This window comes from Protopterus annectens, chromosome 16.part0 (assembly GCF_019279795.1).
Source record: "Protopterus annectens isolate FY-2018-M chromosome 16.part0, PAN1.0, whole genome shotgun sequence".
In the NCBI taxonomy this organism is placed as follows: domain Eukaryota; kingdom Metazoa; phylum Chordata; order Ceratodontiformes; family Protopteridae; genus Protopterus; species Protopterus annectens.
The window spans coordinates 43,160,185-43,185,219 of record NC_056750.1 but is presented as its reverse complement, the minus strand read 5'-3'; the positions used below and the strand labels follow the sequence as shown (position 1 = coordinate 43,185,219).

Here is a 25,035-nt window from a genome sequence, read left to right as displayed (position 1 = left end):
TTGCCATTGTGACCACGGATGCCTCCCAGATCAGGTGGGGGGGACATTATCTCGGCAGGACTGTCCAAGGCACATTGCAGGAACACGAGACTCACCTACGTATCAGTGTTCTGGAGATGAGGGCAGTGCTCCTCACATTGCAAGCACTTCAAGACCTTCTCCTCTAGGGACTATTGCGATACAATCAGCAGCATGTCAGTAGTTTGTTATATCAACAAACAGGGCGGTACCAGATCTTACCCACTCTGTCGAGAGGCCATGCGAGTTTGGGAATGAGCGATTTCTTCCCAGCGCTTTCTGGTTGCAATGCACATTCCAGGGACGACCAATGCGATAGCCTACAAGCTCAGCCGGGTGATCCTACTGCCTCATGAGTGGTCTCTGAAATGGGAAACAGCGGAACAGATTTTCCGAAAATGGGGACAGCCTTGCTGCGACCTTTTTGCCAGTCCAGTCAATGCCAAATGCAGCAGCTATTTTTCCCTCATTCCCCCTCCGGGGAAGACACCCAGAGATGCTCTGGCTCACAATTGGCCCATTTGACTTCTGTACGCCTTTCCCCATTTCCTCTCATTTCCAAAATGATTCAGGAAAGCCAGTCAGCTGGGAAGCAAGTTGATCCTCATTGCTCCTTACTGGTCTCGTCAGGTCTGGTTCCATCTTCCTCGAGCCTCTTCTCCTGGACGATCCTTGGAACCTGGACCCAGCTCCAGATCTGTTGACTCACATGTCACGTTCGCTACATCCCTCAATCCACACCCTCAAATTGACAGCGTGGCTGCTCCAGTCCCATCCCTAGTTAGGCTTCATGATGTATCATTCTCAGTGTCACATATTCTTATGTCCTCCCATAAGCCTTCAACTAGGAGGCTATATGGCAGTAAATGGAAAAGGTTTTCTATATGGGCAGAGAAAAGTAATGTAGATCCCTACACTGCTTCTATCCCTGTGATTTTGGAATTTCTCTCCAAGCTTTTTCAGCAAGCCTCTGCCGCTGCCACTATCAGAGTCCAATTGCCAGCAATTTCTCATTTTCACTTAGGGTTTTCAGATACTAATTTAATGTCTCATAAGCTATGCAAGACCTTTTTGAAAGGAGCCACTCTGTTGAGACCACCATTGCAAGAACCTGTGGCTTCTTGGGATTTAAATGTTGTGTTGTCCAAATTGACATCTTCCCCGTTTTAACCTTTCCACTCATCTTCATTGAAATTTTTGTCTTGGAAGACTTTGTTTTTGGTAGCTATCACCTCAGCTAGTCAGGTATCAGAGTTACAAGCCTTGTCTGTTAAGCCACCTTATTTGATCTTTCACCAAGACAGGGTGTCACTGCGTACTAATCCCTCCTTTGTCCCCAAAGTTTGTTCACCTGCTACCTTAAATCAATCCATAGAACTCCCAGTTTTCTTCCCTAATCACTGTAATGCAGCTGAATACCGTTTTCATCAGCTGGACGCTCATATACAACTACATTTTTATTTACAGCGGACCAAGGATTTTAGGAAATCAGATCAACTATTCATTTCCTTTTCTGGCTCCAGATTAGGCTTACCAGTTTCTAAAGTGACACTATCTAATTGGATTTCCAGTTGCATAGCCTTTATCTATAGTTCGGAGGACAGACCTTTACCCTGAAGGATCAAGGTTCATTCTACCAGGTCGCTGTCTACCTCTGCAGCCTTTCAAGCCAGGGTCCCACTTGATAATATTTGCGCAGCAGCTACGTGGGCTACCCCTCACACTTTTATTACACATTACAAATTGGATTTAGCTTCCAGGGGTAGAGCATCTTTTGGCTCCACAGTGCTCAGGAGTATTTTCCTGTGAGCCACCCAAGAATAAGGCACTAGGGACACTGTCCCATATGTAAAAATGAAGGTGAGACTGGACTACACAACATAAAGAAGTTATGTATTCACCATAAGGTTCCATGTTGGTAGTCCATCTAACCCTTCATTTTTACCAACCCGCCATCCTGCCCCCATCCTGAAAGAATCTGGAGATGATGATAATTTGGTTCATAGGTTCATAGGAGGGTACTAGGCTATTGGCCCTAGGGCCTATATAAGCCTAGCCAAAAATGTACCCTGGCTTTCGCCACCCAAGAAAATTATTTTCCTGTGCCCCTGTCAAGCAGAGCCACAGAAGTGATCCCCGGGGTGAATTTCCTATCTCCCATCCAATCATCAAGATTTTTCTTGAAGAGTGCTAATGAGGAGCTCTGTTTGACATAGATAGGTAGTCTGTTCCAGAGTATGGAAAGTCTCTGGGACAGGAATCTATCCCTCCAGCATGTTCTGTTTATTGTGGTGATAAGGTTTAGGTCCCTAGAGCGTGTAGCACGGAGGGATTGGGATTTCTTTAAGTGGAGCATGTCCAACAGCTTTGGGTTTGACATAGCTTTGTATGTTAGGCAGAGATCGCCTCTGAGTAGACGATATGTGACGGAGAAAAGCTGGAGTTTTTTGAGACGGTCTGCATAGGGCATCTGTTTGAGGCCAGTAATCCTCTTTGTGAGGTATTTCTGTGGCCTTTCCAGTTGTTGTAGATGTCTTGTGAGGTACATACGAAAAGGAGCGTTGTACTCTATAATGAGTCTAATGAGTGATGAGTAGAGGGGAACAATGACCTCTTTTTTTTCTGGATGAGAAACCTTTTGTGATGAGGTGAGCCACGTAGAAGGATTTCCTGACCACTGTGGCAATGTGATTATCAAAGGAGAAACTACTGTCCACCTGTGTCCCAAAGTCTCTTATCACATTTTCGGCGTTAAATAGACTACCAGCTATGTGGTAGTTCATGGGTACAGAGTTTTTACCAAAGGGGATGACAATACACTTTTTGGCATTGAGCTTCAGGCCATGGCTTTGACACCAGGCATCTGTCTCAGTGAGACCCTTTTGTAGTACATCCACATCATTAGCAGTTTCGATTATGGCTCATAGTTTGCAGTCATCTGCAAACTTTGTTAGCCAAAGACCTTCTGTGTTAGCTTGTACTTCAGAGAAGTAGATACCAAACAGGAGAGGACCCAGGACTGAACCCTGTGGTACCCCACTTGTCACTGGTCTGAAGTTGGATTTGGAGCCTGCTACTTTCATAGTGTGGGTTCTGTCCATGAGCCATTTGGCAACCCATCTTGTGACATAGGGATTTATACCTAATTTAGTGAGCTTATCTATAATTCCAGAGTGGGGGATTGTATCGAAAGCCTTGGGGAGATCTAGATAAGCTGTGTGAACCACCATACCCTCATCTATGGCTTTAATGACTGCTTCAAAGAAGTCAGTCAGGTTTAGGAGACATGATCTGCCTTTTACAAATCCGAACTGGGTAGGGTCCAGAGTTTGGAGATTACCATTGTCTTTGTTTATGAGTTCCATGATGATATGTTCCATGGCCTTGCAGACCAGGCTTGTCAGGCTAATGGGGCGGTAGTTCCCGGGGTCCGTTGTGGCTCCCCCTTTGTGGAGTGGGATAACCGGCGCGGTGCACCATTCAGTGGGCACAAAGCCTGAGGCGAGGCTATGAATGAACATGGTACTTAGGTGGGGTGCCAGTTCATTCTGTAGTTTGTGTAGAATGCAGCCTGGGATATTGTTAGGTCCCATGGATGCTGTGTTCTTGGCTTTGGCGAGTGTGTTTTTTACCTGTGCAGCCATGATTACAGGAACTTTGCATTCTTCCGGTATAGAGATGGGCCCTCTAGGGGGTGAGAGGGGGGTAAAGTTAGCACTGAACCTGTCTGCCAGGATGTTGGCAATATCAGTTGGTTCTGTATAGTTAGTGCCATTGTGCTGTAACTCAGAGCAGATCTGAGTGTTGCCATTGAGATTCTTGACATAGCTATAGAAGGCTTTGTGGTTGTCTTCAGAGTCAGTGGCAATTTTGTTTTCATAACTAGCTTTGGAGGATTTTATGAGGGATCTCAGCTTCTTACTGAGGTTGACCAGGGCATTCCTCCAGTCATGAGATTTTACTCTTTTTTGCAACATTTTATTTCTTCTGTTGTAGAGTTTGTTTATGGCAGAGGACCACCAGATCGGCTTCCCTTTTTTGGAGGATAGCATCTTGGTCCTATTAGGGATAGCATGATCCATGCACTTATGTAAGTGCTTATAAAGTGCATTTGTGTAGGATTCAGCAGTCGTAACTCTATTGTCCGTCTGCATGGGTGTCATGAAGTTTGCCACTTCTGTCTTAAGTGGGAAGTTGGCTTTGGAGAAGTTTTTTACAGTGGTTTCCCTAATTAGGGGTGGGAGCGGGATGTGGATGTCTAGGGTGATTAGCTTGTGGTCGGATCTGACCTACGAGGAACTGACCTCTGGTGTGGAACACTGGCTGCCCATGTTGGTTGGTCTAGGATATTACTGTCCCTGGTAGGGGCATGAATAAGTTGAGCCAAGGCTTTGGAATTTATGAATTCCAGAAAACGTTGAGCAAAAGAGTTGGTACATGAGTAGTTTTCCCATTTAATGATGGGGTAGTTGAAATCGCCCATTATTAGGGTGTTAGGTTGTACCCTAATAATTTCCAGTGTATCAAGAAATGAGGAGTGGGAATCCTGGGGCATGGTGGGGGGTCTGTAGCAAGCTACGATTTGGATTGCGGTCTTGCCCAGAGTTAGTTGCACTTGGATAATCTCGGATGCATTATGCTGTTCAACTAGCCTGGAGGTGTGGATATCCTTAATGAATATGGACACGCCTCCACCTTTAGTGCTTCGTTCCGGGTTAGGTGGCCGAAAGGTGTGGTATGAATTGTAGCCTGGTAATGCAGGGGTGCTCTCTGGAGCTTTGAACCAGGTCTCTGCCACTGCACAGATGTTGATGTTCTCCATTTTAAGAAGTGCCTCGAGTGACTGCATTTTGAGTTTTAGACTTCTAGCATTGAGTATCATTACCCTTAGATTTTGCTTGCTTGTACCTGTTACGGTGGTGAATTTGTCATTTGAACCTTGCCTAAAAAAGGCACTATAGGGTTGGCAAGAGCCTTAGCCAGTATCCAGAATCCCAAGGGCGACAGGTGCAAGCCATCTCTGGCAAAGCATTATGGTTTGTCAATCATGTCGTCCCAGGCAGACAAATACTGGATCCCCTTAGAATGACACCAGAAGCGTAGCCAATTGTTGAAGTCAATCATTTTGTCCTTGTACTGTGGCATCATTCTGGGTGATAGCAGATTGCTACTCAGGGCCAGGGTCATACCTGCCTGGGCTACAAGATCGGAGAGCTCCTCTATGTCTCTTTTCGTGTAGTCCAGGGAGGTACGTCTCAGGTCATTCACACCAACATGGACAATGACAGTGTCATATTTGTACTAGTTGTGGAGTGACCTGAGTACATGCGTTATGTGGCGGATCCTGGCACCTGACATGCAGCTGACAGAAACTTTCTCCTTGTTTAGCCTGGTAAGTGGAACATCAGTGTGCCTGACTATAGAGTCACCTATGACTAGAGTGTTGGGTACGTTGTTATGCCTTATGGGCTGTGGTTGAGTGGCACACTGAGTTTGTAGGATATGTGTTATTTGGGTTGTGTTGGGGGGTGGAGTTTGCTTGCATTTCTGCTTTGGAGGTCCCTGATGCTTGGGCAGGTTTTTATTGAGAGCCTCCGCGAATGTAGGTGTGAGTTTTGTGTTTCTATGTGTGTGTTTTGGTGATGTAGGTTTTGTGGGACTACGTGATGAGTCTGGTGTGGTACAAGTCTTTACCTTCTCCTCTTGACTGTCTAGTCCAGTCTTGGGTGAAGACAGCTTTGCTTCCAGTTTGGCAATATAAGTGCATCTCTCACAAGTTGTAGTGTTGGGTGGTAGGAGGAGAGGGTTGTCTGTGTACATGAGGCAGTTGCTGCATTGCCCCAAGATGCCCAGATTCATCAGGTAAATAGGAGAAATCCCCGGGAGCTGACCATTAGACATGCCTGGATAGGTGCTTATTTATTAAGTACTAAAATCTGCTTTCCTCTAGACAAGTGCGGAAAGTTGTAGTAATTTGCAACTTATTTAGTGCTTACAACGAGTTCTGCACAAGTGCTGAGTTCAAAAAAACAGATTTGAGTGATGAAACTAGAAAACTGGCTAGTTCTAAGAAACAAAATTAAGCTAGAAGGCTTCCCTCGAAAACAGAAAGGCTTGCGGGCTCAGGAGCCTACAAACAGTCTAGACCACTTACAGGAAAGGTAGGAAACAAGTTTAAATTTTTTTTACTTTACCAGATGCTCTATTTGTACACAGTAGGAGTGCCTGAAATCAGAATATGATCTCACTGCACTCAGTTGAGTGAGCAAATGAGATGGGCCAAGAAGGAGTATCCAAACACAAACTTACAAGGGAGGCGGGCAGTTTCAAAGCCACCAAGATTAACACCAAAACAAAAACAGGGAGGTTGGGTGGGGAACAAACTGACAAAAAAAAGAGTCAAAACTTTCAGTTCAGTTAATATTCAATGTAACACAAATAACTCAATTTATTATTTGAAAAATGTGCAGATAAAAGGTACTTAAATTCTCTTAAACGTCCAGTTGAATACAGCTAGATCTTAGCCGGCCAAAGCTGAAGTTCTTAAGCAGAAGATATTCCTAAATGTACCACTTAAATAGGCAGTGACAGGTTATCAATGAATGAGACTTCCCCCGCCTGCAATTACTAAAAGCAAAAAAATCTAGCAAGCACTAACTGACAAAACAGAGTCAAAACTTCCAGTTCAGTTAATATTCAATGTAACGCAAATAACTCAATTTAAATGCCGTATTATTTGAAAAATGTGCAGATAAAAGGTACTTAAATTCTCTTATACGTCCAGTTGAATACAGCTAGATCCTTGCCAGCCAAAGCTGAAGTTTTTCAGCGGAAAATATTCCTAAATGTACCGCTTAAATAGGCAGTGACAGGCTATAAATTAATGAGACTTCCCCCCGCCTGCAGTTACTAACAGCAATAAAATCTAGCAAGCACTAACTGACAAAACAGAGTCAAAACTTCCAGTTCAGTTAATATTTACTGGTATAATACCACAATTACCTCTGTACCATCATGCACCAACTTCAAAACTTTATTAAAAGCGCACCTAAAAACATGCTGGCTATGCCCTTGCAACTCCCACTCTAATATCATCCACCCCATCCAACTGCTACCTTTCTTTCCACTCCACTAACTACCTTGATTATAGCAAGCACAGATGCTCATAAGCCTAGTACTTATTATACAGCAGGAACTTCTCATTGTTACATTTGTTAATGCCTGTTATGTACATCTGTTATGTACTTCACAGATAAAGATTGTAGTTGTCTACTGATGTACTATGTTCTTCATCTGTAAATATGCTGTAATTAATTTCTGTGTTAAATTGTTAATCGCTATGTAATCCAATGTAACTACTGTCTGTTTATTTTACTGTGGAGCTTTTCTCCCCGGGCCTCCGCTGAAAATGGACCCACGTCAAGTCGGACACTCCCGGTCAACAAATTTAAATAATTAAATAAATAAATAAAATAAAAATAAATAAAAATTCAATGTAACACAAATAACTCAATTTAAATGCTGTATTTGAAAAATGTGCAGATAAAAGGTACTTAAATTCTCTTATACATCCAGTTGAATACAGCTAGATCTTAGCCGGCCAAAGCTGAAGTTTTTATGCAGAAAATATTCCTAAATGTACCACTTAAATAGGCAGTGACAGGCTATCAATGAATGCGACTTTCCTTTGCCTTCAATTACTAACAGCAATAAAATCTAGCAAGCACTAACTGACAAAAAAGAGTCAAAACTTCCAGTTCAGTTAATATTCAATGTAACATGAATAACTCAATATAAATGCCGTATTATTTGAAAAATGTGCAGATAAAAGGTACTTAAATTCTCTTATACGTCCAGTTGAATACAGCTAGATCTTAGCCAGCCAAAGCTGAAGTTTTTCAGTGGAAAATATTCCTAAATGTACCACTTAAATAGGCAGTGACAGGCTATCAATGAATGAGACTTCCTCCACCTGCAATTACTAACAGCAATAAAATCTAGCAAGCACTAACTGACAAAACAAAGTCAAAACTTCCAGTTCAGTTAATATTCAATGTAACACAAATAACTCAATTTAAATGCTGTATTATTTGAAAAATGTGCATTTAAAAGGTACTTAAATTCTCTTATATGTCCAGTTGAATACAGCTAGATCTTAGCCGGCCAAAGCTGAAGTTTTTAAGCAGAAAATATTCCTAAATGTACTGCTTAAATAGGCAGTGACAGGCTATTAATGAATGAGACTTCCCCACCTGCAATTACTAACAGCAATAAAATCTAGCAAGCACTAACTGACAAAACAGAGTCAAAACTTCCAGTTCAGTTAATATTCAATGTAACACAAATAACTCAATTTAAATGCCGTATTATTTGAAAAATGTGCAGATAAAAGGTACTTAAATTCTCTTATACGTCCAGTTGAATACAGCTAGATCTTAGCCGGCCAAAGCTGAAGTTTTTAAGCAGAAAATATTCCTAAATCATCTTCTTCTTCTTTCGGCTTTTCCCGGTTAGGGGTCGCCACAGCGGATCATCTGTCCGCTCATGATTGCCAGTGGAGTTTTATGGTGTCGAGTTGCCAGCCCGGTGCCCAACCTTCCACAGAAGGCAAACACGCACACACTCACACCTAGGGCCAATTTAGAGTGTCCAATCCACCTACTGCATGTCTTTCAGATGTGGGAGGAAACCGGAGCACCCGGAGAAAACCCACGCAACCACAGGGAGGACATGCAGACTCCGCACAGAAGGCACCCCAGCCAAGAATCGAACCGGAGAACCTCTTGCTGTGAGGCGGCAACGCTAACCGCTGCACCACCATGGCCACCCCTGAAAATATTCCTAAATGTGCCACTTAAATAAGCAGTGACAGGCTATCAATGAATGAGACTTCCCCCATCTGCAATTACTAACAGCAATAACATCTAGCAAGCACTAACTGACAAAACAGAGTAAAAACTTCCAGTTCAGTTAATATTCAATGTAAATTTAAATGCCATATTATTTGAAAAATGTGCAGATAAAAGTTACTTAAATTCTCTTATACATCCAGTTGAATACAGCTAGATCTTAGCCGGCCAAAGCTGAAGTTTTTAAGCAGAAAATATTCCTAAATGTACCACTTAAATAGGCAGTGACAGGCTATCAATGAATGAGACTTCCCCACCTGCAATTACTAACAGCAATAAAATCTAGCAAGCACTAACTGTTTTCAAAACTTCCATTTCAGTTAATATTCAGTGTAACACAAATAACTCAATTTAAATGCCGTATTATTTGAAAAATGTGCAGATAAAAGGTACTTAAATTCTCTTATACGTCCAGTTGAATACAGCTAGATCTTAGCCAGCCAAAGCTGACGTTTTTAAGCAGAAAATATTCCTAAATCATCTTCTTCTTCTTTCGGCTTTTCCCGGTTAGGGGTTGCTACAGCGGATCATCTGTCCGCTCATGATTGGCAGTGGAGTTTTACTGTGTCGAGTTGCCAGCCCGGTGCCCAACCTTCCACAGAAGGCACACACGCACACACTCAAACCTAGTGCCAATTTAGAGTGTCCGGTCCACCTACTGCATGTCTTTCGGATGTGGGAGGAAACCAGAGCACCTGGAGGAAACACACGCAACCACAAGGAGGACATGCAGACTCCGCACAGAAGGCACCCCAGCCGAGAATCGAACCAGAGAACCTCTTGCTGTGAGGCGGCAACGCTAACCGCTGCGTCACCGTGGCCGCCCCTGAAAATATTCCTAAATGTACCACTTAAATAGGCAGTGACAGGCTATCAATGAATGAGACTTTCCTCTCCTGCAATTACTAACAGCAATAACATCTAGCAAGTACTAACTGACAAAACAGAGTCAAAACTTCCAGTTCAGTTAATATTCAGTGTAACACAAATAACTCAATTTAAATGCCGTATTATTTGAAAAATGTGCAGATAAAAGGTACTTAAATTCTCTTATATGTCCAGTTGAATACAGCTAGATCTTAGCTGGCCAAAGCTGACGTTTTTAAGCAGAAAATATTCCTAAATCATCTTCTTCTTCTTTTGGCTTTTCCCGGTTAGGGGTCGCTACAGTGGATCCTCTGTCCGCTCATGATTGGCAGTGGAGTTTTACGGTGTCGAGTTGCCAGCCCGGCGCTCAACCTTCCACAGAAGGCACACACTCACACCTAGGGCCAATTTAGAGTGTCCAATCCACCTACTGCATGTCTTTCGGATGTGGGAGGAAACCGGAGCACCTGGAGGAAACCCACGCAACCACAGGAAGGACATGCAGACTCCACACAGAAGGCACCCCAGCCGAGAATCAAACTGGAGAACCTCTTGCTGTGAGGCGGCGGCGCTAACCGCTGCACCACCGTGGCTGCCCCTGAAAATATTCCTAAATGTACCACTTAAATAGGCAGTGACAGGCTATCAATGAATGAGACATCCCCCGCCTGCAATTACTAACAGCAATAACATCTAGCAAGCACTAACTGACAAAACAGAGTTAAAACTTCCAGTTCAGTTAATATTCAATGTAACACAAATAACTCAATTTAAATGCCGTATTATGAGAAAAATGTGCAGATAAAAGGTACTTAAATTCTCTTATATGTCCAGTTGAATACAGCTAGATCTTAGTTGGCCAAAGCTGAAGTTTTTAAGCAGAAAATATTCCTAAATGTACCACTTAAATAGGCAGTGACAGGCTATCAATGAATGAGACATCCCCCGCCTGCAATTACTAACAGCAATAACATCTAGCAAGCACTAACTGACAAAACAGAGTCAAAACTTCCAGTTCAGTTAATATTCAATGTAACACAATTAACTCAATTTAAATGCTGTATTATTTGAAAAATGTGCAGATAAAAGGTACTTAAATTCTCTTATACATCCTGTTGAATACAGCTAGATCTTAGCCAGCCAAAGCTGAAGTGTTTAAGGTTATCTTTGGTTGGAGACCCTTTAGTATTGGTTTGTCTGTTATGGTTATTTCTTCTAGTGAGCAGCAAACAAGATATGGGGTTTGTACTAGTGCACTATGGGATATCTGCTTAGCCACGAGCCAACCAGAAGTCCTCGAGCTTGTAAATACGCCGAGTCGGAGCCGAGGATCGGCTCCGAACCCATATGTAAAAATGAAGGGTGAGATGGACTACAGCATGGAACGTTATGGTGAGTACATAACTTCTTTTTTTCTTGGTGCTGCAGTTTTCCTGCATTAAAGGTTGCTTTTGCACATTTATCAAGACCAAATGACATTCTTATATCATCTGTAAAAAGTTTTGACAACCTGCAGCTGTGCTTTCAGTTCCTCATGTGATGAGCTGTACAGTAAATAAGGTCATATTCTGGTAGAGCCCTGCACCCACTGTTGTGTTTCTAAGGGGAGGCAGCATTCAGTCCATTTTGGAAGCAGCTACATGATACCGGGTTCACATGTTTACAGAATTGTACATCCTGGTTCTCTTCCAGTGAACAAGTTCTTTTTGACAACCCATTCCTCACGGCCAGCCAACCCATGATTCATGAACTTTGTGAAGATTCTGAAGAAGTTATCTCTACTGCAAAAGCAGATAATATGATGAACGTAGCATGGTTGTTTTAGGAACTTATTTATTTTATTTGTTTTCCAGGGTAGAGCACTGATCTCCATGGAACACTAACCTTAACCTTAATATTAGATTTTCAGTTTTGTCCAGTGCTGCATATTTCCCTCCCTGTGCCCATATTTTTCTTTACTCACTCCCTCCCTTTCCTTCATTCCAAGAGGCCCTTCCTTATAACTGATGTGCTGACACTTATGTGGGAAAGCATCTGCCCTTGAGAGGAAGGTACAGATCTCTGTGAGGCCTGTCTGTAAGATGTCAGCATCACTTGGGGAGTTAATAATATCTCCTAGCTTTGTCAGCAAGAGTCCCTTTGTGTTGACCTGGACTTCAGAGAAGTAGATACCAAACAGGAGAGGAGCCAGGACTGAACCCTGTGGGGCTCCACTCGTGACTGGTCAGCAGTCTGACTTTTAGTCAGCTAATTTCGAACTGTGTGTTCTATCTGTGAGCCAGTTTGCAACCCACCAAGTGATATAGGGGTTGATCCCTAGCTTACTGAGTTTTTCTATGGTTGCTAAGTGTGGAATGGTATCAAAGTCCTTGGTCAGATCAAGGTAGGCTGTTTGAACCACCTTGCCTTCATCCACAGCTCTGGTGACTGACTCAAAGAAGTCGACCAAGTTGAGCAGGCATGATCTAACCTTCACAAAACCAAACTGTGTGGGATCCAGAGTTTGGAGATTCCCTATATCCTTGTTTAGTAGGTCCATGATGATGAGTTCCACAGCTTTGCATATCAGACTCGTAAGGCTAATGGGGCGATAGTTCCCAGGGTCTCTAGTCGCTCCTCCTTTGTGGAGAGGGATCACTGAAGCATTGTACCATTCATTATGGACAAAGCCTGGGGTGAGGCTATGATTGAATAAGGCACACAGGTGAGGTGCCAGTTCACTGTGCAGTTCATGTAGAACACAGCCAAGGATACTGTCAAGTTCCATAGCAGCTGTATTCGTGGCCTTGGACAGTGCTATTTTAACCTATGCAGGAGTAAGACTGGGTGCCTGGCAATCTACTGTTAATGTGATAAGTGGATTTTCAAATTCCGCCCCAAACCCGCTCTACTGTCCTGCAGTAAGGCTGCTCGTGAACGCTAGTTGCTCACTGTTGCCCTTGCCCTCCAACCTCAGGTGCTCCTCAGAGTACAGTTAACCACCAAAGACTTATAACCTTCTAAGGAGATCATCCCTGGACTGTCTGGACCCAAACAACCACAGTGCTGGTTGTAGCCTGTTCTCCCTCAAACAGAAGTCAGCGTGTATGTAGAACTATCTACGGGTCTCCACCTATTGTTATTTTCTGATTAAGTAAGAACTAGCTACTTGCTTCAACTTAGTTTTGTTGTATTTTAATGCCTAAAGTACCCACGGTGTAACACAATAGCAGCCTACTGCTGTCCATAGACCCCTTTTACTCCACATCCTGAGTTAACAATTTCTAGCTGCCTGCATTTTAAAAAAATAATGTATCACTGTATGAGTTTCACCACTAGGTGCTTTGCTTTTGAAAAAGTTAAGGCAGAGAAAGCACTTCAGACACTGGATGTGCACCATTAGCTCAGATTTTACTTGAAACAGTTACATGAGTTAAGGAAGACCAAATAGTTATTTGCCACTTTTTGTTTTAATTTCTGCAAACCTTTTGGGTTTCTAATACCATGATGGGAATGGACCCCATTCCTAAGTGAAAGTACGATTAAAGATCATGAAATTAGTATTGTTTCAATTTTTGATGTCAGCCAGAAGTGCTCTTCACAGCACCTGCAATGTACCCAGTAATGACTCCTGCAATTCATACAGAGTTACATGTACTGGTAACATCTAAATATGACTGTAGCTTATTTTTTATAAGACCGGTTGTTCCTACTACTATTGGAACTGTCTGGGTATCTTTCTTCCACATTGCTCTTGTTCCTGCCTGCAAATCCTGATATTTTATGATTTTGTATCTCTCTGTACACAAGACACTGTAGTCACTTGGTGTGGCAATTTCAATGATCGATGCTACTTTTGTCTTCTTTTCATGGAACACTATATCCGGTTTTCTAGCATCTGTCTTTTGAACTGTTGGTAATGGGTGATCCCATGTGATGTTGACTTCATAATTTTCTATGATTCTTTGTGTCTCATGTTTCCTGAGTTTTTCAGTCACTTCAATACCATAATGTTTGCACAATCCCCATTGCAACAGTCTTGCCACATTATTGTGCGATTCAGTATATAGTCCTGCCATTAGTATGTCACCACCAGCAACGAGGTGTGCAACTGTTTCCAGTTCTGTTTTACAAAACCTACATTTATCTGTTTCTCCCACATGTTCAATGGACCTTGTACACCAACATGTACGTAGCCCACTGTCTTGTGCCGCCAATATTCACCTTTCATCTCCTGGTTTGAATTCGCCTTTTCTTAACCATTCCAGCATTCCTTCCTGACCAACACGAGGTTCTTGCAGAAGCTTTCTATACTTGCAACTACATTTATGCATTTTCCACATTTCTTGCCATCTCATCTGGTCCTTCATCTTATATTCTTTCTTTTGTTTTTTGGCATATTCAGTTGCTGCCTGACTTTTATCTACTTCTGGTTTCATTTCCATTCCGGCTTGATGCTGATATGCTTCTGCTAAACTAAGCAGGGAAGTCATCTTAGATTTATTCTCCTCATGTTTGAAAAATTTCACTACGTTTGGGTCTTGTGAGGTCAGCAGATATGTGTGCAGTCCCATGATTGCAGATCTGTACATGTAATGAATTTCAAGGAGACCCATACCTCCTTCAGAATGGGGAATATATAATCTTGGTTTGCACTGATTGTTTATAAATCATTTGGTGAACATGAAGCATACTTATTTTAATATCCAATCTATCCAACACGTTTTGGGGCCAGTTAATCGCTCCAAAACTGTAAGTTAGGACAGGAAGAGCAAATTGGTTTATAGCTTGGATTTTGTTCCAAGATGTAAAAGCTGTTTTCAAGATTAATTTAAGTCTTCCAAAGTATTCCTTACTAAGTTTTATTCACATTTGTTCATGTTTTATTGTTGATCCTTCATCTATTCATAAATACTTATACAATGGGTCTATATCATGAAATCGACATTTGAAAATGTCGACTCACATTTATTCGACACGAAAATATCGAACTCCAACATACTCGAATGGCCAAATCACCGATTTCTTGGCCAAAAACCAACGGTACACAAAAACATATTTAAGTGGGGGGCTTTGCCCACAACACCCCCACACCCCTCCTAGCTAAATATTCTAACTCTGAGACCGCACTACATTCGGGGAAAGGGCAGGTGTAACAAAATGGCCATTTGGCCGTTCGGGAAAGTTGGAGGTCGACATTTTCCAGATGTCGATTTCGTGATATAGACCCTTATACACTCCCTCTCGCTCAAGTTCTTTTATATCACATTCTTGTCCCAAACTGATGTTTTCTTGGTGCTGCATTTTTCCTGCTTTAAAGGTTGCTTTTCCACATTTATCAAGACCAAATGACATTCTTATATCATCTGAAAAAGTTTTGACAACTTGCAGTTGTGCTTTCATTTCCTGATATGATGAGCTATACAGTTATAAATCATCGACAAAGAGAAGATGAGAAGTCTTTGCACTTGTTTTCTAGGAGCCAAATTATAGCCATGACCTGATCTGTTAAGTATACAGCTTAATGGGTTAAGGGCAAGACAGAAAAGCAGTGGTGACAAGAGAGTCACCCTGGAATATCCCCTGTTGAATTTTTATCCCTGGAATGATAATTTGTCCTTTATAACGGCTTAATTGCAAAGTGGTCTGCCATTGTTTCATGGTCACTAATGTAGTCGATCAGTGTAGGGTGTATCTTATACATTTTTAAGCACTCTTTTATCCATGAATGTGGGATACTATCAAATGCTTTTTTTTTTTTTTTTTTTTACAGTCAATCCATGCCAAACTTAAATTCTTCCCCTTTTTACAGTTCTCCACTATGACTTTATTTAACAACAAATTATCCTTTGTTCCATATGACTTTCTTTTATTACCCTTTTGTTCTATTGCCATAATTGAGTTTTCTTCTAAATGACTACAAACTCTGGCGGCATTAATTCCAGTATATAGTTTGTACATCATCAGAAGACAAGTTATTAGTCTATAATTTTTAGGGTAGCTTAAAGCATTGTTTTTCCTGTTGTTAGCCAGGTTGGTGTCTGTTCCGGGTGCGCATATAAATACTTCTTACTGCTAAATTTTCATGCAAAGATATTAATACTTTTAACCAGAAGTTAGGTACTGCATCTGGGCCTGGGGTTTTCCAATTAGAGACTTTTCTTAACTTAGTTTCAATCTGTCTGGCTGTTACTTCATCCAATTTCATATCCTGTACCTTTAAACTTATTATTTCTTTTACTTCTTCTATCCATTTATTTGCCAACTTTGAGGGTCTCACAGTTGCCACACAGATCTTTCTGTTGTTAACTGTATTACCTTTTGCCATCAGGTGGCTAAACATCGTGGCTTGGTATAATGGTTAAGACGTTTGGCTCACAGACACAAGGTACATTGCTTGATTCTCCCTTTGGGAAGGAAATTGGTTAGGCTTAGAATGGCCTATTGAGAAAGCTAGCCCTGTACTTAGCTATGAATTTATAAAACCAAGAATCTAAGGAAAAGGGAAAATGAAAAATTTCTTACATTAAGAAGGCCCCCTGCACCATTGTGGCAGAAGAGTGTAGCCAAGGTCCCACTGAGTTGGGGACTGTTGGAATACGGCTCAGTATTAAGCATCTCCATTGGCCAGCCTGTTTGAAAATTGCTTAACCAAGTTGCACATTGCACAACAGGGGTTGTACTACCCATTATAGATGCAAAGACTTAGAAAGTCAATTTTTCCCTAGATTGCTGCTTGTGAACCATCCTAGGCTTCCTTGTTTTTCTGTCTGCTACACAGCTGCGCAGTGCTACCCAGAGAGCAACTCAGCTGTGCATTTTTTAGGGCGATGATGCAGGCACCTAGTCCCAAACCTCCATAGTTTAGTTGATTCTACTAGTCCCTCAGCAGAACTAGTTCCATCTAGCCCCACTACTTACTACAGAACAAACCTGACATAATGGACAGACAGTTTCCCACTGTTTCTCCAGCTGGCATCCTGAGGCAGTGTACAAACTGCCTCATGTATATTGGCAACCCATTATTCTGAAAACATACTAATACAATATGTGAGAGATTTATCTATACTATAAATCTGGAATCAGTGCTTTTCCTCTCTCTCACAAAGCACAAATCAGATACCAAACAGGTTGTCAGCACACACACTTCACATCTTCCGCAAACCAACAAAACACCTAAACCTACATATGTGGAGGTACTCACTAGAAGTATACCAAAAGAACAGAGACCTCTCAAACACAAACCGTCCATACACAATGCAGTCCCAGCAGCATCCACTACACATATAAACTCACACATCACTGTTTCACCCAACAAGTCCCTAAAGCAAAATACCTCAAAACCGAATGTCTTGGTAATAGGCAACTCCAGAGTGAAACACACAGATGTCCCACTCACCAGGCTGAACAAGGAGAAGGTCACTGTCAGCTGCTTTTTGGTTGCCAGGTTTCGCCAAATCACTCACGCACTCAAGTCTCTCAGCAAGTAATTTTATGACTGTGTCACAGTCCATGTTGGAGTGAATGACTTGAGATGTACCTCAATGGACTATATGATGAGCAAAATGACTGAGCTTGCTGATTGTGTCCCAGGCAGGTATGTCCATAGCCCTAAGCACATTCTACCTTCACCCAGGATGATGCCTCACTACCGACAAAAATAATGGACTTTAACAATTGGCATCAATCCAGGGGATCCAGTATCTGTCAGCCTGGGATGACATGGTCTTAAGACCACACTGCTTTGCAGGGATGGTCTTCACCTGTCACCTCTTGGCTTTCCATTACTAGCTAAGGTACTTGCCTTCCCCATAGTGCCTTTTTAGGCAATGTCATAAGAACAAAATTCCCAACATAAAAACATCTTCTAGAAACAAACTCAAGGTTATGCTGCTTAATGCTAGAAGTCTAAATCAGAAACTGCACTCACTGGTAGCACTCCTTACTTTGGATGACACAGATATCTGTGCAATATCAGAGACATGGTTGAAAGCCGCAGAGAATACCCCAGCCATTCAAGGCCTTCCACACATTGTGACCACAAAATGAACGTGAAAGAACCAAAGGGGGAGGTGTATCCTTCTTCATCAAAGACCAATACACCGCAAGACTGGTTAAACAATACAACTCCCTAGAGCTACTCCAAGTCCAGCTAATTCTAGGAAAGACCCTCCTCCACATCATTGTTAGTTATTGGTCCCCCCATCATGAACCAGGTAAACCACACTGCCTACCTGGACCTACTTGAGTCACTCAAAATACAAGTTAAAAGGTTAACAAATTTCTCCAAAGCAAACTATAGCCTCCTACTCAATGGCATAAATAGTTTCAAACCCCCCGCTCAGCACCGACAGCAGTGTCTCTCATACTGAGGATTACCTTGTGTAAATACCTTTACAAGTGTACAGACTCAGCCATACCTGAATGGTTTAAATCAGGATCCTCACAAAAAAAAAAACAAGCCACCCTGGTGGATATCCAGCAAAAATAGGTTACACAAGAAGAAATTGCTGACTAAAAATAAGAAGGAAAGGTCTCAGCAGTGGAAAAATCCCCTCCATAGTTTGAATAAGCAAATTAGACATCTTCCAAAGCTAACTATGAAACCAAATTAGCATCCCTGGCTAAGGATAGTCACAAGAAATTATATAACTACACCTGAAATCTTAAAGGAAAGGTTCAGATTTGCACCAAAGTAATAGTAGACAGTACCACTCATATGGAACCTGCAAAAATTGTCAACCTGCTAGCAGAGAGATTCAGTGAAAACTTCACTCCACTGTCCCCACCAGTCATACCCCAAAATATACCTGTTACCAGTCCTCTACCTAGTATCTCCAATGAGAAGGTCATAACTGTCCTCTTCAAGGCCAAAAACACAGCCTCTGTGGCACAAGACAACATCCCAGGCTGCTTACTAAACAGTCTAAAACAGGAGCTGGTGGAACAATTGGGTACTGTCTTCAACCACAGTCTAAGTACTGGCTTTGTCCCACCCAAATGGAAAACTGCAACTGTGATCCCTTTGCACAAAGAGGGTCCCTCAACTGACCCAGGGAATTGTAGACCCATAAGCCTAAACAGCCATATCTGTAACGCCATGGAAAGAATCATCATAGACCTAATCAACAAGGATATATGAGACCTTCAAAGTCTTGACCCAACCCAATTTGGTTTTGTTACAGGCAGATTATGCTTGCTAAACCTTGTGGACTTCTTTGAAAATGTCACCAGGCAAAACAATGCATAATGCATATCTTGACTTAGCCAAGGCCTTTGACACTATCCCACACTCAGGCATCATCAATAAATTCACCCAACTGGGGATAAACCCGTATGTCATTAGATGGGTAGCCAACTGGCTCACCAACAAAATGCATACAATCAAAGTAGGGGATTCCGCCTCTACCAGCAGACATGTTACTAGTGATGTTCCACAAGGATCTGTGCTGGGTCCACATCTGTTTGGAATCTGTTTCTCAGAAGTTCAGGCGAAAATAGATGGCCTGTGGCTTACCAATTTTGCTGTTGTCTGCAAACTGGGTGCAGTCATTGAAACCCAAAACAATGCCACCATACTACAGAAAGGGCTTACACAGACAAATGATTGGGGCCAAAGCCACGGACACAAACTTAACACAAAAAATGTGCTGTCATCCCCTTCAGTAAAGGTGAAGTCCCAGCAAATTACAACATTAACAATACCCCGCTAAGTTCAAAGACAGTGGTGAGAGACTTGGGAACGCAGGTTGATTGCAGTCTTAACATAAACTGTCATCTGTCCACAATGTTGAGGAAGACCCTTTATGTTGCGCATCTTATAAATAAGGGAATAGCATCCAAAATGAAGGAGGTTATAACTCCTCTGTACTCATCCCTCATCAGACCAATAATAGAGTACAGTGCTCCCTTCTGTATGTACCTCGCCAGAGACCTGCAGCAGCTGGAGAGACCTCAGAGGTTTCTCATCAAGAAAATTCAAGGCTTTCATCATGAAACCTACATGGACAGACTGAAGTTGCTGTCACTATACTCTGTGTCATATAAACTGCTTAGAGGTGACTTGTGCCTGGCCTACTGAGCAGCCTCAGACCCTGCCTTAATGGAAATGCTGCACGTCTGCAAAGCCAACAGGACAAGACTCACTCGCTCTAGAGACCTTAACCTAGCCTGCAACATAAACAGGACTCGCTGGAGAGACAGATGTCTCCCAGAGACTGCCACTCCTCTGGAACAAACCCCCAATCCAAGCTAAACAAAGCTCCTCAATGACCCTATTTAAGTGTAACTTGGACAATTGGATGAGAAACTGTAAATTCACCCTAGGGGTTTCATGTATGTCCCTCTTGGATAAGGGAAGTTGGTGCTGATTATAATTTTGCACGCCAGTGTAGACTATTTCTCTCGGTCTATGAGGGAAACAAGGGTAAAACATGGCTAGGCTTGTAAAGGCCCTAGGGGCAATAGCCTAATAACCTCCTATGAATTGTCCATTGAAGAATGCTACAGTCAGGAGCCACTGCACCAGGGCATGGCTAATTCCATTATGTCTCCATTTCAGATATATATATCTGCTCTGCATGTAGTCATGTGTGTGTGTGCGCAGCAAGCATAATTGCCTTGACAAGGACTCCAGAAGTTGTTTTTCTTTTGGTACTTTTGTACTTCAGGATTCGGTCTTCTGAATCTTAGTACTTGGGCTGTTCCCCAACTTCCTCCAAATCAATAGATTTACTGATTGGGATTCAGCCCAATCACAGGATTCATAAAGATCTCAGATGTTGTAACAGATACACTCTAACTGTATCACTTGATGTGTGACCCACCATGATGGTTCACAAATACCCTTCCACAGTCTGTTTGTGGATGGCCTCCTCAGTCCGCCTTGGTTATGGCAGTTTTTTGTAAGTCAGGGATATATATATATATATATATATATATGTAGATCTACACTTATTATTTATGTATGTATGTGTATATATATATATATATATATATATATATATATATATATATATATATACACACACACACACACACGTAACAAAAGGTATGCTGTGCTTTCTTCATGTCTTGATGTGCAGGTGCTGTGCTGCTCTAGTGGTTGGGGAAACTGGTGGGCTTAGGGCCTAGGAGTGCTTTTGTGGTCAGCTTGTGATGTTGTGGCATTTACTGGCACCAAACATACACCATAAATGCTGATATGTGATTAATGGAGACTAGTTTTAGAGCCTATGAAGGAGAATCCCTTCACTGCTGAACTGATATGTAAAGAATGTAGCTGCTGTTTTCTTTGTAAAATATGTGAATAGATCCATAGTTATTGCATAGTCATATTCATGGCAGATCCTCTTTATGGGCACATGCTTTTCAAAAACTGCACTTTATTCACTCTCTCTCTCATAGAGTCATCAAGTAGTTGTTCTTATGGAAAAATCTTAGCATAGCTTCTGGATAGAGAGATGTTGATGTATAATAAGCCACACTGCTTCAACAGTCTGCCCAGTAAGTCACATTCTGTTAATTTGTAAGTAGTTATCTTGTTACAGGACAAAATAAGTTGTACTGGATTATATAAGCTCTTTATATGTAAAAAGTGGTAAATATGAAGTAATTTTGTGCACACGTTAATCTGTGTCATTTTCCCCAAGGCTTTTTGTCCCCATGCTTGCTGACCCATCTACCTACCATAACAAACTGATTTATTCATTTCCATCCTCGTAGAGCTCCCAGTGAGATTTGTTCTGTACATACTGCCCAGTGTCCCTAGAGATGAGAACACTGTTAAATGCAGTTCAGAAAACTAAGAACATTTTAAACTGCTGATACATTTATACATTGGCTATGGGATGATGCTGAAAAGTATTGCCTGAAAATGTTTACATGCTGCCTGTCCTCTAAATTTTCTGTGCTTTGTTTATATTTATTTTTATTTTATTTTTTTATATGGAGAATACCCTCTAATCCCACCATATTTCTAAAATCTGGAACACAATTTCCCAACATAGTTTAAACATCACAAACCCAACCCAATTCAAGAAACAGCTAACAGACTACCTATATAGCAACTGGATCTGCTCCTGTATCGACCCAGGCTAATCCCTCCCCTGTATGTCTTATCCCCCCCCAGAAAAACAGCCATCTGTGAACCCCTACTTGTATACCTGATGTCTCTCCTTCTTCTAACCCCCCTCTTCTCTTTCTCAATCCATACTAACCTGACTAAAAAGCTGAACCTACCCTCAAATGCATTCTATGTTTAAATAAAAGAAACACTCAGTACTCTTTACAATGCTTACGATGTTATATATGTCAGTGTACAATCTTACTTCATTCTCTAACATTAATGAGATGCCAATGTACATTTCAAGTACTCAAACATTTTGTCTTGCTTAGTTACCTTACGCATCTCCATTTTATGTCATTTTTAGAGGAATTGAGTTGCTCCTATTATAAAAATGCTAGGGTGGCAGTTTTGGGCTGATGCTAAACAGTTTCACAGTCAAAAAACAGCAATCACAGGGTTTTACATGTGCATTTTCCACCCTAGTGATAGGACTGTTAAAAATATTTTGTCACGACTGCATCCTAGTGCTTACAGGCAGGTGATTGTGAATTAGAACTGATCGTTGAAGTCTGTCACATCCCAGGAACAGCAGACGAGCTCATGGCTAACATTCTTCCACAGTTTTTACACAACTGGAATTTTTGAGTTTGTTTCCATAAAAGCCATCTGCATCTCCTGGACAGAAGCAGATTACAGTCTGCTTCCTGTATATGACACAGTAGAACAGGATGAAAGATACAATTTGCAGGTACTACAACAGAGTGTTGTATTTCTGTAAAGTCAGCTTTGAGGACAGGAATCCAGTACCACTATTTATAGATATGTAGTGCAGTCCACACAGTGTGTGCAGTTACATAGGGGCTAGCACCCCCCAACCCCCATTAACTGACATCAAGTTTGAACCTTGAATTCTCATGTCCCTTCTTGTTAACCCGCAGGGGAAGACTATTGACCTTACTATGCCTTTGTAGAAAGGGTGGAGGGTCCTATTCATCCTGTATGGTACTTAACATCATTTATTAACCTTTAGTGGTAACATTTTCTTAAGCTATCCTGTAAATCTAAGACGCCATTTAAAAACGCTGTTCTGTTTTGTTTATAAAAAATGATGAAAATGTTTTTCTTCCTTACAGAAGCTCAGTACAGAAGAACACATTTAGTGCATTAGTACTGGTGTGGTTGTCCTCAGTTTATATGGTATACCTTACATTCAGCCCATTGACATATGGACACCCTTCCCTTCCTGCTTCAAAATTAGTGGAACTGCGATGGAAAGAATCCTGGGATATTCTAATACGGAAACGTTAGGCATGTAAAGAGACTGAGAAGATAACATTAAGGTAGAAAGATGATAACAGCAGTGTTCTGCAAAATACACTGTATTACATGCTTATGTTGTGTGTAGGAGCTATCATGGAAAACCTTAATCTGTGGACTGAAGGTGGTTATTAATGCCACTAAAACTTGTGTTGTCCTGGCCTGAAAAAAAAATGTAGATGGAGAAACACTCTGTAAGTTACAAACCAGCAGCCCTTGATTGAATACTTACAGATAATGATGTGTTACATTGTGAAACTGGGACTTAAAAGTCTGTAATGTGGCTTCAGAACACAAGTTTACAATGATATAATAAAGTACTTTGTTAAAGCATTTGTTGCGTGTGACCACTTCTTGCTTATGTTTTTTATGCTGCACTGTTTGGTCATGTTTGATATAAATAATTCTTGCCCACACAAAATTTTACATCTTCAGAAAGATGATCATAAAAAGTTAGGACTGGAAAATATAGCTGAGCTTTCAGAGTTTTCCTAGAGGACCGTCTCCAAACAAAATGTCTATATCTGTTTGTGCTGCTTGTACATAAAATGCCTGCATTTCCAAAGTGGTTCAGTATTTTCACATGAAATTTCAGGGAAAGTCACCACCATAACAACATCACTGAATATGCTGTACTCCTTGAAGGCAATAAAAAAGCTGAATCTTCAATATTTGTTATCGTGAAGAAAACTGTTAGTTGCACTTTTTTCACTTGTTTTGTAAATGCTGCAGTTTGTCAATTTAACAAGGCCGTTCTGGTCTGAATTTGACAATACTCACAGATGACAACATTTCTGTGCTGCTGTAATCTTGCAGATATCTAGATAGTTTGTCTTGAAATGCACACTGCATAACATCATAGCTGTTATGGAAAAGCAGGCAGCAGACTGTATTTGCATCTCTGTCAGTATAAGCATCTTTGTTTTGCAGTGACATTTAGAATGCCAGAATATGTAAATTTTAAATACCAAAATATATATTTTTGTGAGAAAAGTGTTTTATGTCCTTATTTTATTTTTTTTTATTTTTAAGTGAAGTTTAAAGGAGGGCAGAAATTGATCAATGTATGTAATGTTAGATTGGTGATTGTATAAATATGAACATGGTGTGTTTTCATTTATATGAATGTAGGTTCGTGTGTTAAGTAATAATTCAGAAAATAATTCATAAACGGTGTTAAGTAAGAATTTTGTTAATTCCATAACAAAAACGAATGAAATAGTTTACAACAAATTTCACATTCAAAGAAACATGTTCTACTGTACCACAGTTAGTGAGTCAAAGCCCAGGTAAATTAGATCAAGCACTTTCTTTCTTTATTCACTGTTGAAACGGAACTTCATCAGAATCTAAAGTATGAAAAAAAATACCAGTTTAAAAACCATAAAATACAATCATGTGACAAATTGGAAACCCAATGAAACACATGTATTCAAGATTTAGGCCAATCCTATGATATTCTTTAAAAACGTGGAAGTCAGTACATTAATCAAATGAAAACATCTGTTTGGCTTGTTGATCCAGGGAAATACGCTTTAAAGTTTTTGTGCTGACAGAAAAACACTTAATGTTGATACTATCGTTGAGCCACAGATACTTATCTGCATTTAGTTTAATTTGCCATAAAGATTCGTGGCATTCAAGCTGCACTTTATAGTCTCCTGTAAATTCAGTCATACTGACGGCATCCAGTACAAAGAAGCCAAATTTCTTAAAAGAAATACATACTGTAGAATGTTTATCCAATGCATTATTTGCATCTTTATGTGTAATCGCAAGAAAGGATCATAGATTACTAGGCTATCGACCTGGAAGTCATTTTATGCCTAACCATTTCATCCCAATGTAATACCATAGAAATGCTAGTCAATACCCAAG

At 41.1% G+C, this 25,035-nt stretch overlaps 1 protein-coding gene across 3 annotated transcripts in view; it reads left to right on the top strand.

The window, feature by feature from the left end:
• POMT1 (protein O-mannosyltransferase 1) overlaps window positions 1–23,490 on the top strand; it is a 1,532,857-nt gene extending 1,509,367 nt beyond the window's left edge. For all 3 annotated transcript variants that reach the window (XM_044058401.1, XM_044058399.1, XM_044058400.1), the window contains one exon: window positions 22,974–23,490. In XM_044058401.1, the coding sequence (XP_043914336.1) occupies window positions 22,974–23,148 (175 nt within the window). In that variant the 3' untranslated portion in view covers window positions 23,149–23,490. The remainder of the gene's footprint in view (window positions 1–22,973) is intronic.
• The last annotated feature ends 1,545 nt before the right edge of the window (window positions 23,491–25,035 follow it).